Raw genomic sequence first — 14,211 nt, 5'->3', positions numbered from 1 at the left:
ATTTTAATTAACACAAAATTTATTCGATTCTCGTGAGAGTGTATATAATAATAATCCCCGTCCCGCTCCAGGTTTTGGTGCCATGAAGTATTTAGAGGTATGTAAACCTCAAACTTTCATTTGGTGATGTTTCCCCTTTTAAATCCTCGATACCCATTTTCATACTTTGCATTTCTTGATTCTCTATTTTTTCGAGTGGTTTGTGCTCTTCCGAAACACATTTCATTGATGTAGCTTCCTCTTCGTGGCAATATTGTATTCATTCTAACAACCATGCCATATCTTTTGAGGTTTCTTGTAGAGGTAGTAGTTGAACCTTGAGATTCCCAACCCCGTTAATAAGCGCATATATTGCCACTCATTCTTTCAAATGTGGGATTTCCATCTCAATAACTGCGAATCGTTTGATATACTCTCGTAAACTTGCTTCACTTTTCTTACAAAACCTCATTAAGCTTCAAGATTTTTTTTTCTCTTTCTTGATCCTTGAAAAGGGTTTCAGAAATGCATGGCCAACTCTTAAAATGGGCTAATTGATTGGGTCTTAAATTTTGAAACCATACTCGAGCGTTTTTTTTGGAAAGTGGGAGAAAACGCTCGACGCATGCGGCGTTTTCCATTGTAATATCATACGATCATGATAGCTTACGATATATTTTCCATTGGATCAGATGTCCTGTCGGGGGGGGGGGGGGCTGGATAACGCTGTCGGTACATGGGGATTCTCCTATGTAGATTTTCGAAGATGAAAATTTACTTATCTGATCATTTTTTAGACTTTGTTTGGTTTTCAAGTAAGTAATTTTACTCAATCTAACTTAACTCTATTCTTTCCTAAATTCAACATTGCAATCATTACCGTTTTGTCTTTTTCTCTATTTAATAATAATTTTTCATCCATACTTTTTCCTAATTATTTTTATAATTAATTTTTTAATAATAAATTTCCCGTTTATTTTCACATCTCCATATACATATATATATATATATATATTCTTACAAATCTATATATTTGTCAATACTTGCAATCATTACACAAAATCAAGTTAAGTTGGATCATGATTCAACTCGAGAATCAAATGCAAGCTTAAGCGTCCAACATTTTCTTCTTAGGATCTCGGGTTTGATATTCAACCATTTTAGTCCCTCTTGCCTTGCAGATTGGTTTGTTATCTTGATGTGCCAATATTTGCATTCTGTGACCAGGGGCTGACTTTTCACAAAAGCATGATTGTGTTCGGCGATCCATGTAACACCATAGACTAATTCCACATTGACAAAACATGGGGAAGAAGCAGGGTATATAAGTGGCCATGTTTCCTAGTGATGTGTTTTAAAAACAGCGCCATGGCAGACAAATATCACTAGGGTTTGGGCCGTTACATTTGGTATCAGAGTCACTTCGCGTGCAAACTTGAAAGATGGTGGGGCAAGCTCAGCGAGGACCCTGAGTCTCTAAAGGGGGTGTATGTAACATCCTAGGTGAGTTTCGCATCAACAAAACATATCCGGGTGTATAAGTGGACATGCTTCAAAATCTCTATTGACGCGTTTTAAAAGCGTGTGATATTAGAGTCATTTCGTGGGCAAACTTTAACGATGGTGGGCAAACCTCAGTGAGAACGCTGAGTCCATAAAGAAGGTGTATGTAACGTCCTAGCCGAATCTCACATCGACAAAACATAGGAGAGATGGTGAGTATATAAGTTGACAGGTTTCAAAATCTCTACTGAAACTAATGGAAAGGCAAAAGATCAGCTTCCCTCTCCCTATGAGCTCAAATCTGTACTAAGTACTGTGTTCGGCGTTTTTAATAATGAAGGGCTACCCTAGTTGGATAAAAAAGAACATTTGAAAAAACTATGCTTTCACATAATAAAAGATTTCTTTACATCTTATTTCTCAACCGACCCAATCCACTCTTTTCCTGAGTTCAAGTGGTTGTTCCGGAGATTTATTTTGAAATTAAATTTGCTAGTTCTAGATTTCTCTCTAAATAATCTCTAATGATGACATCATGTTATACAAAAGAAAATTTTTTGTTCATTTTCCATCTCGAAAGATGAGCATTCTGTCAGTAGGAATATAAAAAAAAATTGATTGTATTTTTAAAGTAGGAATTGATTTATGGAATGCCATAAAATTTCACCCCTTGCCCTCTATTAGAAAGGGAGAATTCACCATTCTCTCGCTTTGTTGTACTTTTTAGTTTTTTAATCATTCTTTTAGGCTGTTTTGAAATTCCACTAAATTAGGGAGTGTATTTGCATCCTTTACCGTTCCGGGAGTGATCACTTTGCAAAATTTGGGGAACCACAATTAAAAGTCGGTCTTAGCTTAGGGAATGACACTTATACTTACCCTATTATTTACTATTGTTGTAGATTATTATAATTATCATTTTTAGGATAATTATTATAGATATAAAAACATTAGTTTCATATAAAATAAATTTTACCATGAATTCCCTTGCATATATTTTCCGTGTTAATTTTATTTATTTTAATCAAAGAATTTGAAAACATAGTATTTTGAGCTGTTTTGACTTTTCGCCAACTATTCAAAATAAACATGTATTAAGGACATGCATAGAGAGAGAAAGTAACAAGAAAATTATTCGTTTGATCATATAGAAAATTAAAGTATTTCAAATTAAATAGAGATAAAGCAGTTGAATAAGGGAAATAGTGCATTTGCATTTTTAATTGCAATCCAAAATCTATTTATACTAGGATTATCTTATACAATATTTTCACTAAGGGAGCTTCCATGTCTCTCTTCTTGTTTCCCTTCAGTGGATTATAAACCTTTATTATGCCAAGACAAAACATCATTTTGGAAAATCTCTTATTAGCACGTACAGTTGCAGGCATCTGTTTTGTTGCATAGGAACTGAAGGTTTTACAATTGACAACGAATTAACGTTAGAAGGGGATTTAAAGTGATTTTTTTTTGTATGATTGGACTTATAAATAAAAAGGAAGATGATTTATTTTGGTTATCCTTAACCAAATAAACTATTAGCGAAAAATACCCTTTACAAATGCAGAACCAGGTATTGCATTATTCAAGAGGGATCAGAAAATCGAATCCAATTAGCACATAATAATAGCAATTTTTGGTGGCAAGAAAACATTAATAACCACGAACATAAATATTATGGAAAGAAAATAGGAATATCTGTTGCCACGTTTTGTTTTTATTATAAATAATAATAGAGCATTTGTCGCAATTGTTTTGGGTATAAACTTATACGCTTTTTCGACGAACTAAATCATAGTAAATGAGACAGACGCATTAACCATCACAATTCGTGGTTAATGGTGGACATTTTAAAACCGCAACCACAATAAAACTAATATATGATAATACTTATTATGTCATTTCTTAGAAACTCTAAAATAAAAATATAGTCTCGTAAGTAACAATTATCAATTTCTAATCAAGAAGAAAACATCAAAAGAGCTTGGTTGACAAAATATACCAAACATAGTAAGAGTTAACAACAGGTTCTACGAAATAGTTCATATGCCTAAAAATGGCAGTCCATACCAACAAAAGATCCTAACATATCATCTTCTACTGTTAACTCTTCTTGCACCTATCTCACCAAAATGACGAAGTAGGAAGGACCTGCACTATTACATGTACATTTCACCATTTAAATAAACAAATTGAATGAGTACTCCTATCATAATATTATATAATTTTATATTACAAAACATAGAGATCTACATTACACGATTTAAATATGATTTTCAATATCATGCAGACCAATAATGAAGTCAATCTCATAAGATATATACTCCACAAAACAATACCCAATACAATATTTTGGAAGAAAAGTAAGATTAGCTCCCAAGACAGTCACCCAAAAAAGTACATCAAATATAAGGAAGAAAAAGCTCCCAAGACAATCACACATAATATGCCTAATAAATTAGGGATTAAACACTTCTTTGGATAGCTAAGCAAACAAGATTTAGGATCAGTAAGTATTCGTACCAAGTCATGAAGATGCTGGATAAACGACTTTGAGCCTCCATAATGATTTATCATCAGTTTCTTGCAATTGTCTGCGTTAACCTCACTTCGTTGCTGAATAAAAATATAAATGGAAATCAATGTTACGGTAAAATCAAATTCTATACCAAAAAGTTGCATAAGATTATGTTTGCACAAGTATTTTCATTCGACATTTGTCCTTTCAACCATCGAAAACCCAAAAAACACATAATTTTGCAAATACTGAGATTTACCTGATGCTTTTCAGTAACAAAATGTTTGCAAATTGTCTCCTAGTCGCTTTGTTTATGCTGAGATCTTTTATGCAACCTTTTGTTTGTTCCAAGATAGGAACGGAGATCATACTTTCTTTTCGTCAAATAATTGGTTGCGAGTTTGGCCTCCTATGTTATACAATACCATGGATAATATACTATAATCCTTGATACGCCAATGTGGAAATTTGTGAGTTATTTTTTTCAAAACAGAAAGGTGTTCTAACTCTCAAAACTGCCTTTTTTTTCATTGGTAGCAAAAACAAATAATTCACATAAAGATAAATAATCCCATCACGGTCACTTTTGAACTTTGAATAAGTATGTTGGCATTATTGCATTGAACTCATGAGGCAAGATCATATATACTCAAAATCTTTTGGTGTTTAGTCGGTCCATGCAGAGACTCAATTAATTTGCAAATAATTTCTAATTATCTGGCATCACAAACCCCTTAAGTTGCTCTTGATAACTCTCTTGTTGGCAGAATTCAAACTGCAGAATTCAATACATCTTTACTGGTTGGCAGTCATCTTCTGATATCCCTCAAACCCGAATTATTGAACGACATGGCATTATCCAATGACAAAAGGTTTACGTTGTAATTGAAAGTGTACGGCGAAGACTGAGGAAGAAGTGGTAACTTCCATAATAAATCAACATCAGGCTGGACTCTTCCTGGCCACCTATTCAAGAATCTGGTCGAAAGCATGCATTAAGCGCGGAATTAACACTGACTTCTCAACATCCCTCAAGAATGATCTTCCGAATTCTAATGAGCCAAACTTACAAAGCTTTGCTTAAATTTACACCTGGAAAGAAGATCTACGCTACATTGTTCCTCTATACTAAAAGTAAATGCAGGCACTTCATGAATAGTTGAAGCCTTAGTTTAACATTACAAAAGATGAGAGATTTTACCATTTACAACACGCTAGTCTATGGTACACAGAGTTTCATTCCGGCTCTGGTTTCTGTTTTCGATTTCTAAAAACAAAAAAAAATTATATCAAGTAACGAATACTGAATTACACTTTACAAGATCTGATGAATTATAAGAGAGAGGAGAACGCATTGTAATGTAAACCCAGTGAAGCGGAAAAGGCAATGGAAGTTTGGGGAGATCCTCCGAGTTTTCCAGATCTAAATGGCCTCAGGGCGGTCCCTCACTTCACTCGTCTTTCGCTGAGAGCTCCTGCATCTTCTTCTGCCCCACATCCACAAGCAAGGTCAAGAGAGCTTCACACAGCTGAGAAGCATCGGCTTCGGAAGGGTCATCATTCAGAGACGAGTAGACCATCCAGGCATGGTCCAACTTACGGGTGGGCCGGACCACCACTGAGCCTGGCACCTCCGCATCGCAGCGGGTCACAAGCCCGTCGCTCTTCTCCCCGTACCGAGCCTGGATGACCTGTGCACATGCAGCCATTGCTGCGCCAAGGGGAATCACCACGGGCAGCTTTGTGGGTTGGCCCAGAGGCAGCTCCGCATGGGCCACGTGGGATAAGGAAGCTACTACTGCAGGTGAAATGCCCGCTTCTGTGTGGAATGACACCACGGGGAGTTCTCTGGGAAGTTCGTGTTTTGAAAGGAACTCCTTCCGCTTCTCATAAGTCAAGTCTATCAAAGCTTGCATGTCGCCCTACAGAAGAACCACAGCAGATGCATTTGTAAGAAACAAGGTCTGCTACTGCTAGAAGACAAGAAATGGCTTCTAAGCTGATCTACACTAAATTGAATCATATGTATGTAATAAATAAAGAGGAATAAAGAAAATACATCATTGTACTCCTCCGTCTCCATGTAATATCGATTAATTATGAATTATATGCATGTATATGCATGTATCAATACTGTCTTTTTGAAATCGCATATGACCATGGAGGAGCAATATGGAGGGTGAACATCTATTTACACCTGAACTTTTGTGTTTAGACCACTCCGTACCTACTACCTAAGATTCTACACCAATTGACATCCTACAGTATTATCAAGTTTGGGCTGCTTTGCACCCTCGATCTTACATGATCACGAAGTTGAAAAATTCAATATTTTGCTTTTGGTTACCTGCATTCAAAATCTTCTTTTGAAATCACCAGCTATTTTCCTATGGAAATCATGCACAACAGGGAGCAGGAAAAACATGATCGTTTTTTTTTTTTTTAATATATATTTTATGACTTCTTCAAAGTGTCACGGATTTGACATAAAGCGGTACCAAGACCAAAACTTTGTAAAAAATTTACCACATAAAGAAGGATTATAGAAGTTCATGTTGCAAAGTAGCGAAAACTAAAATTTTACAATGCGAATTGGGCTGCATGTGATCTTGTGATGCAGCGTGATCAAAATGATGAATTGCCAAACTTCGGGGTACATAATATAATTGCACCAAAACTTAAGAGAAATAATGTAAATCCCTTCAAAAAATGGTCATTACGTAATTCAAAGCTTAATGTGCCAATTCTCCTTTCAGGGCCAATCGAAAGATCAATAGAATTTAGAAAGCAAGTACCTTGATCACTTTACAGATCACGATTTCCATGAGTTTCCTTAGACTGACATAATCACCGAGCTGCCCCTCTCGAAGAATGTCTGAAGCTACAGGGGTCCCGCCATATGGACTCTGGGCTATTGCCAACCCAGCAACCTTATCTTTCAGTTCAGACCAGTACAATGATAAAGCAGCTGCGCTGTCTATCCCCCCTTTGCTATGCCCGAGTAACATCACACGTTTGTTGGAGCCCCAATAAATTTCCTCAATGTACTCTTTGATCTCTCTAGCATTTTTTTCAACTGAAGCCTGTCCAGAAATTTTTTCGCCAAAGCAGTAAAGATGGACTGCTAATCATGCAATATTAGCAGAGATAGCTTCGCAGGTATAAATATGTGTACATCACTTGCATAATGATGCTTGCCTACTAAGCAAAAGAAATCCGAGATACCTCACTGTGAATCTTGGCAATATGACATGCCAAGCCCATCTTTGAAAAAGCCATCTTCGTCTTTACAAAATACATTGGCCCATGATTACTGAAGAGACCTGCCAACCACATGAAATAGCCAAAAACAGTTGTAACACAGGCCAAATGCTACAAGCTTCTACGAGTATATATATTGAGCATTTCTTTCAGAGGAATAACTTTTACATGGTAGAGATGTCTATCTTCCTGTTAATGCAACATCTTGACCACAGTGTCCATTTTTATTTATTCATCTTACAAAAATTTCTTATTTCAGCAAAAAATGCTCTCTAAAAGTTACAGCTCTAAAAACCCAACAAATGAATTTTGTTTATTATCACCCTAAGTACCCGAAGAAGATGTCACATCATTCAGAAATGTCAGCTGCTCCTAGCAATAAAGGAGTCATCATCACTAGATACAGGAAACACAAAAAGCTGGTTTGATCATGCTAATAAGCACTGAATCTCGACATGAAAACCTTTCTTTGTCCATATAAGGACGTCCAGTGACATGCTTGCTTACTTGGAGGACAACATTTCACTAATGTGCATTACTTGATGTACATTATTGAAAGATACTCTTTAGAAGCATCCCCCTCTCAATTAACATATTAGGTTTTGAGAGATGGTTCAGAGGTTTCAAGTGTCTGCCCAATAGTCACTGCTTTTGGGATATTAGTAATCTTGTAGATTGATCGGTAATGTATTTTGCAACCTTTTAAATTCCTGTCGGTGCTTTAACACAATGAACACATATATTGGTAGAAGAACGGAAGAGAGGCTTCGCAATTTACAGCATGGCAAACTATGAATGAGTACCCTCTAATATGCTTAGTAAAGTGGTTATACTTCTATGCCATTAAACTTAAAGATAGTTTTCAAACCAAACTATAACTCCTACGGCTATTACAGAGCATAATTGCGAGACAATCAGAGATCGGTACCTGGAACTAACAGGTATACCAGTGATTTTGGTAGTGTGTGTATACCATGCCTGACAACAAGCGAAAATGTAATCAGTAACATTCATAATGAAATAAGGCAAAATTATGCGGATTTGAAAAAATGTGTTACCTGATGTTATCGAGAATTGTGTTATACTTTTCAGTCCCATCTTCAACAGGAGGTAATTTAGGATCCCGTCGAAGCCACCCTATGTCATCAGCTGAACCTCGAACTGTCCTCCGCGCACGCTCAATAAGGCTGAAAAATGAAATCAACGAAACATTCACTGAAACAGTACATGTTATCAAGTACAGAGTCTTAGATAAAACATATGTCCGTGGCTCCATCTATAAGCTTATGCATTTAGGTTAGTCACCAAGTGGTCATTTATTATTTCAACTTTTATGAGAGCTTGGAACTGATGACCAGGCTCACTCATTTGCCTTCCACTTAATTCAATTCATTGCGTTTTATTATTTTCTCAGCCTACACATAGAGGGACATAAATTTAACACATATATTATCACTAACCCTATAAACCAAAGATTAGTTGACAATCTTTTGAATATCTTGGACAGAACGTAACGTTTATTTTCTTTTTTTATGAATAAAAGGAAAACCATGAAGCTCCCAACTCTGGGATACAATTCCAATAGAATATAATTTTTGACAGCAAAGAGTTTATTAAACAGTAATCGACAACTCTGACTAATAGCCTTCCATGAAAGACATTCGTAAGCATCATCCAGCAGAACAATACCACTGAAAAATGGAAATGCCATTCCCAGTACTGCCTGATGCCACAAGCGCATTCGATCTTTGAGATGAATCCCCTGCAGACGGTCTTACAGCTCCTGAAGTGGAAGATGATGCATAGGATGTCGAAGTTTCACTTACAGAAACATCATCGCTAGTCCAATACCTCCTATTTTGTCCAGAAGAAAATGTATCCAATTCCTGCTCATTTGGCAAATATTCCTCCGAATTGGCTGAGGAATATTCAACTGCGAAAACCCAAGACCATGGAGTGATAACTGAAATGTACAGACATATGAACCATGCCTCAAGAAAAGCGAAAGCATTTAAACCAGAAAACTGGTAAATATTCAGAGGAAATCAAGACAAAATAAACCTCTGCTAGAGTCAAGGTAAACATGCCACAAGCATTGCAGAAGAGATTGCAGATTGAGTACTTTCTATATGCCAGAGATTTTAGTCTCAGCAAATGAAAACAAAAGAGTAATCTTGGGAAATCTTTCAAAGTTGAAATTTGGGTACAACAAACACCAAATTCGCAAGAGAAAGAGTAGGCATTCCATGGATGAAACAAGAAAACCACCTGAGTAATCTGTGAAACAGCCAGTTAGGTATGATGCTGTCTGTGAAAGATATGATGCAGCTTCATTCAGAGATGGCATAGAGGTAAAAAGCTGAGGCAAAAGTCCATCATAAGCAGAATTTTGTGCCTGAAAATCAAAATATAGCCGCTGGTCAATTTCCTGGATACAGAGGCAAACCTGAAACTTTGGAGGTGAATATAGCATTCCGTGGGAAAGGAATAACTTAACTCACTAAACAAAAAAAAGAGATACTTGCATTAAAATCCAAATATAAGAAGAAATATTATTTTTCCAATTTAGTCACTAAACCTGTTACCTAACTTTCATAAAGCACACATAAGAAAGCAGATGGTAAATGAAAAAACGAAAAAAGAAAAAAAAATGCTCGCTTGAGTGAAAACCCTTACATGCGCATGACAGGATAAGGTAAACTTTGCTACCATATGTTTCAAAATGCGATAATAAATGATCTAAAAAGAAAAAATGAGAAGGAAGATGGGACGCGAAAGAGATTTACAAGGCATACAAATATAAAGCAAAAGATTAGACTTACAACTAATGGAGCACTTGGATCTCCTTGGTTTTGTCTCCCAGCTTCCATTTCTGCAACAGTTAAATACTTTCATAATCATATTCAGATGAAGATGGTCACAAAGAAGCATCAAGATGCAGCCACGGCATAAATGCCACAACAATTGCATTTCAGCTACTATTTGACTTCGTAGCATGGTAAGATGAAAAGCAATGAACTCCATGACCATCAGATTTGGAGGTAACCTGGCATGATATTTAATTTCATTGTAATTTGGATGCTTTTGTAAGTTGTGATATATTATCATGAGATCCCACCTATCTGACAAATTTTACTGTCTAGAAGTTTAAACTTATGCTTTCTTACCTATGTTTCTTGTCATTGTGGGCAGATACCAATTGGCCAAAAACAGAGCCAAGTTATCCTACCGCTTTTAACTAGCAATAAACCTTACATGATTCTACTGACAGACCACAGCAAGCCCAAAAACCAGAATAGGAAAGATTTTCATTTTTCGCTAATTCTAGCAGTTACCATTCTCCAACTTCAATTCCATCACCTCAACCATATGATCCTACTTAGTTAATATGGTAACTCTGATCATATCGGGCTAATCAAAATTGAGAAGCAGAGCATTTCTTGCCCCTCTAACTGACAAAGTCTCCGCACATTTCGACTTCCACGCATAAGAACCAACTGCAGCAACCAACCAACTCTACCTTTACTTCCTGCTCCATCTGTAATCCATTGAATACCCAGCAGACGGCAGCTAACCCCGATTCATCAATAGCACAGCCATGAAAGAACCAAACCGAAAACTCACAGCTTCCCACATCCGACACGATGGCTAAACTCGCAACAAATCAAACTTTCCCCGCACCGAGAAATTCGAATCATACAGAGTTCAATCAAAGTTCAAGAGACGAACAAACCAATCGATCGAGATTCAGCAAATTGATGAAGCAAAGTTCCAGTCCGTTCCTCACCTGCTAAGTCACCGATCTGCGCATCGAACCATCTTCGAGACGAGGATGAGAAGAATTGACAAAGCTTCGACTTCGACACGAATCTAATTGCTTCGAGCAAAATCTTCAAATTTATTCCGTTTGTTATGTGACTTTCGAATTCGAAGAAGAAGAAGAAGAAGAAGAAGAAGAATCGCCGGTCGGTGGTCTCTCTTCTCACGGCCGATTCCGGCGGTGATGGGCTCATAGCCCATCAAGATTTGGGCCTGCTGGGCACTGTTCAAGATTGGGCCGGCTGAATGACACATCTTGCAAATTGGAAGCTCCCATGCCTAAATCAAACAACTACGAAACATGGCTTTGTTTGGATGGAGGGGTTTGGAGCGAAAGGGAGGCAACGATTAGGAGCGGAGTGTGTTTATATTATTGCCGATCATCTTGGTTCGAAAGACGGTTCCCAGTCGATGATGAAAAGATCAAATTTTATATAGCGAAAGATAGTCGCTATTAGAACAGAGATACTTATCCAACGGACATACGCTCACTCCGAGCTTTGCATCGCCCTTGCTTTTCCTCTCATTGTATGATAACAGATGTTTTATACGGTAATGGATGGATGATACAAATGGCACAGTCGAGCCTGAAGGACGTAATTTCACTGAATTGCTCCCTCTTTTTTTGATAGGGATTGAATTGCTTCTTCAACTCCAATGTTTGTGAGATCAAATTAATAAAGTTAGCCTCCGTTTGGTTTTTTACTCAATTTGATTTTGTACAATGATTGTAAGTGTCGATAAATATATTGATGTATGAGAATATATATATATATATGTATGTATTAAATTTTTATTGGGCTTAGGCCCATTTCCACTTAAAAAACTCAAGCTGATAAGTGGTGATACCCATGTTTCATATAAACCAATGGTTATTCTTTCATTTTTTCTATGTGGGATTTCGTAATTCTCAACAGTATGTATATATAGATGTGAAAGTAGATGAAAAATTTATTATTAAGAAATCGATTTTAAAAATGATTAGGAAAAGTACGAGTGAGAAAGTATTATTAAATGGAAGTTTAAAAATGGTTAGGAAAAAGTATGAATGAGAAAATATCTTTAAATAAAAAAATAAAACAATAATTATTATATTGTTGAATTTGAAGAAGAATAGAGTTAAATTAGATAGAGTTTGATTATTATCCAAAAACAAACAACATTCATTAAGGTAAAATTGTTTGGCATACTTTAATTTTGTTCTTCATCATCAACTCACCATACATCTCTCTATATTAATGCTTCAAGAAGAGTCGAAAGTACACAAAACTCGAAACTGTTAAGAAAAACAAAAGCATATATATTTGATCAATTTTTCACATTTTTTCCCCTTTTGTCTCAAGCTTATATATAACAAAATATAACTTATGCATCGGTTTGATTGTAGCAAATCGATGAGACCCTTCCTTTTCTTCCAATTTTATGGATATCTACTATATATATGAGTGTGACAATATAAAGCGAATCCCGGGATTAAGTGACTAATGCGGTATCCATCAGTAGAGGCTTCGCATGAGGATGCCTTCGAATGTGATGCCGGGACCGAATGCCAGGGCTAGTCCCCACTCTTCACCTTCTCCCGTCTTGCCCTTAAGCTCCTCCCGCATGTTCTCCATGACATAGAAGATTGTGTTGCTACTAACATTTCCATAGTCCATCAATGCCTTCCTACTGCACTCAAGCTTCTCACTCGTCAACCCCAATGTGTTCTCCAACTTGTTCAGGATCGCGGGCCCTCCCGGGTGCACGGCCCAGAACAGGTCATTGAACTCTGGCCGGCCAGTGGTTATCTTGCCCTTCTCCACGAGCTTCTTGCAGAAATCCTGAATGTTTGCCTCGATTTTCAATGGAAGGTCCCTACCGAGCTTAAAATAAATGCCCTCTTCGGACAGTTTGCCATCGATGACATTCTGTGTCCCGGGCAAGAATTGCTGGACCGCGCAGTTCATCTCCATGAAAGGAGACTCCAGGCCCGGTATAGGATCGGCCCCAATGACCACCGCTGCAGCACCATCCCCGAAGAGTGCCGCGCCTACAAGGTCATAGGGTCGCTCATTGTTCGGGGGCCGGAACCCTAGTATGGTGGTCTCCGAGGTGGTCAAGAGGACACGGCTCCCGGGGTTGTTCTCAGCAATGTCCTTGGCGACCCTGAGGCCAGTGACGCCACCATAACAACCTAAGAAGTACAGCATCACACGCCCGACATCGCTCTTCAGGCCTAGCTTGGCAGATAAGTGAAGATCCCCCCCAGGCAATCTCAGTTCGCTGGAGGAGACGTACACGAGGTGGGTGATGTCCTCAATCTTTCGTCCCCATTCGCTGATGCAAGAAAGGCTAGCTTCCACCGCCATGTCCAGGACAGCTGGGTTGGCTATCTCGAGCCTCTGCTTGATTGTAGGGGAGCCTTCTGTCGCCAGTTCGGGGTACTTGTCGAGGATCTCCTTGGACATCACTGTGTACCTTCTCTGCACAGTTGTCTTTTTACCTAGCAAATCAAGGGAAAGAAATTGATAATAAGTATATATATCCATATCGAATCGCAAGATACCTTCTCGATTAAATTTTGCTTACACAGGTGGGCCAGTTTCTCCTTGATGGAAGGATCGCCACACTTGGTGTCACGAATGAATCCCTCCACGAGGCGATCCTGGAGGACGAGTTGCTTCGGGAACGCCTTGCCGAGAGCAAGGATTGTGGCCATTCCCGGTGTCGGGGTGCCCCTAGCCTGCACCGAGCACAGCTTGGAGTCACCATTGCTCCCGTTTGCCGACATTTTTGATCCAGCCAGAAGATTTTCCTGGACACAAAAACAGTGAAGGGCAAGTGAGGATCGGGTGGAGGCTACCATGGGAGAAGTGTGGGGGATATAAATAAGAGTGCGTATGCATGGAAGGTACGTTCTTGGAAAGAGTTTGGTTCGGGAATTAAAGTAGAGATGAGAACAAAGGAGATGAATGTCTCTTCTAATATAATTATTGTTAAGGTTAGGATTTTGGTGTGTTTTGGTTCTTTGTCAATGCAACACAGGAAAGTGGTGAGTGCTCCTGAATCTTCAACGCTTATGGGCCGGAGATTGAAAAAATATTAGGCGAGATTAACGCATCAAGACGGTATGTGTTAGTTCCAAATAA

The 14,211-nt window shown here is 38.0% G+C and overlaps 2 protein-coding genes across 3 annotated transcripts; both read right to left on the bottom strand.

Moving 5' to 3' along the window:
• Window positions 1-5,014: 5,014 nt before the first annotated feature.
• LOC116208528 lies at window positions 5,015-11,289 on the bottom strand. 2 transcript variants are annotated; one of them, XM_031542014.1, is made up of 9 exons: window positions 11,049-11,289; window positions 10,084-10,133; window positions 9,530-9,656; window positions 8,951-9,224; window positions 8,320-8,448; window positions 8,190-8,239; window positions 7,226-7,323; window positions 6,796-7,083; window positions 5,015-5,922 (listed from the first exon to the last, which is right to left on the bottom strand). In XM_031542014.1, the coding sequence occupies exons 1-9, from the start codon at window positions 11,272-11,274 to the stop codon at window positions 5,452-5,454; spliced, it is 1,713 nt and encodes a 570-aa protein (XP_031397874.1). In that variant the 5' UTR covers window positions 11,275-11,289; the 3' UTR covers window positions 5,015-5,451. The 2 variants fall into 2 exon arrangements, with proteins under 2 accessions (XP_031397874.1, XP_031397875.1); XM_031542015.1 differs by having other exon boundaries at window positions 8,951-9,194.
• A 1,070-nt stretch (window positions 11,290-12,359) lies between these two features.
• LOC116208113 (type III polyketide synthase A) lies at window positions 12,360-13,872 on the bottom strand. The gene is made up of 2 exons (XM_031541362.1): window positions 13,652-13,872; window positions 12,360-13,565 (listed from the first exon to the last, which is right to left on the bottom strand). The coding sequence occupies exons 1-2, from the start codon at window positions 13,851-13,853 to the stop codon at window positions 12,577-12,579; spliced, it is 1,191 nt and encodes a 396-aa protein (XP_031397222.1). The 5' UTR covers window positions 13,854-13,872; the 3' UTR covers window positions 12,360-12,576.
• Between the last annotated feature and the right edge of the window lie 339 nt (window positions 13,873-14,211).

This window comes from Punica granatum, chromosome 5, assembly GCF_007655135.1.
Source record: "Punica granatum isolate Tunisia-2019 chromosome 5, ASM765513v2, whole genome shotgun sequence".
Classification (NCBI taxonomy): Eukaryota; Viridiplantae; Streptophyta; class Magnoliopsida; order Myrtales; family Lythraceae; genus Punica; species Punica granatum.
Note: the sequence above shows the minus strand (reverse complement) of the source record. Positions and strands in the feature narration are given on the sequence as shown.

Excerpts from the sequence above, each read along its gene's own strand:
- LOC116208113 (XM_031541362.1), bottom strand. The coding sequence starts at position 13,853 with ATGTCGGCAAACGGGAGCAATGGTGACTCCAAGCTGTGCTCGGTGCAG. Across the intron at positions 13,566-13,651 it reads GGAGAAACTGGCCCACCTGT|GTAAAAAGACAACTGTGCAG; the intron begins GTAAGCAAAATT and ends TTGATTTGCTAG.
- LOC116208528 (XM_031542014.1), bottom strand. The coding sequence starts at position 11,274 with ATGAGCCCATCACCGCCGGAATCGGCCGTGAGAAGAGAGACCACCGAC. Across the intron at positions 10,134-11,048 it reads GCAGATCGGTGACTTAGCAG|AAATGGAAGCTGGGAGACAA; the intron begins GTGAGGAACGGA and ends TAACTGTTGCAG. Across the intron at positions 8,240-8,319 it reads ACAATTCTCGATAACATCAG|GCATGGTATACACACACTAC; the intron begins GTAACACATTTT and ends GCTTGTTGTCAG.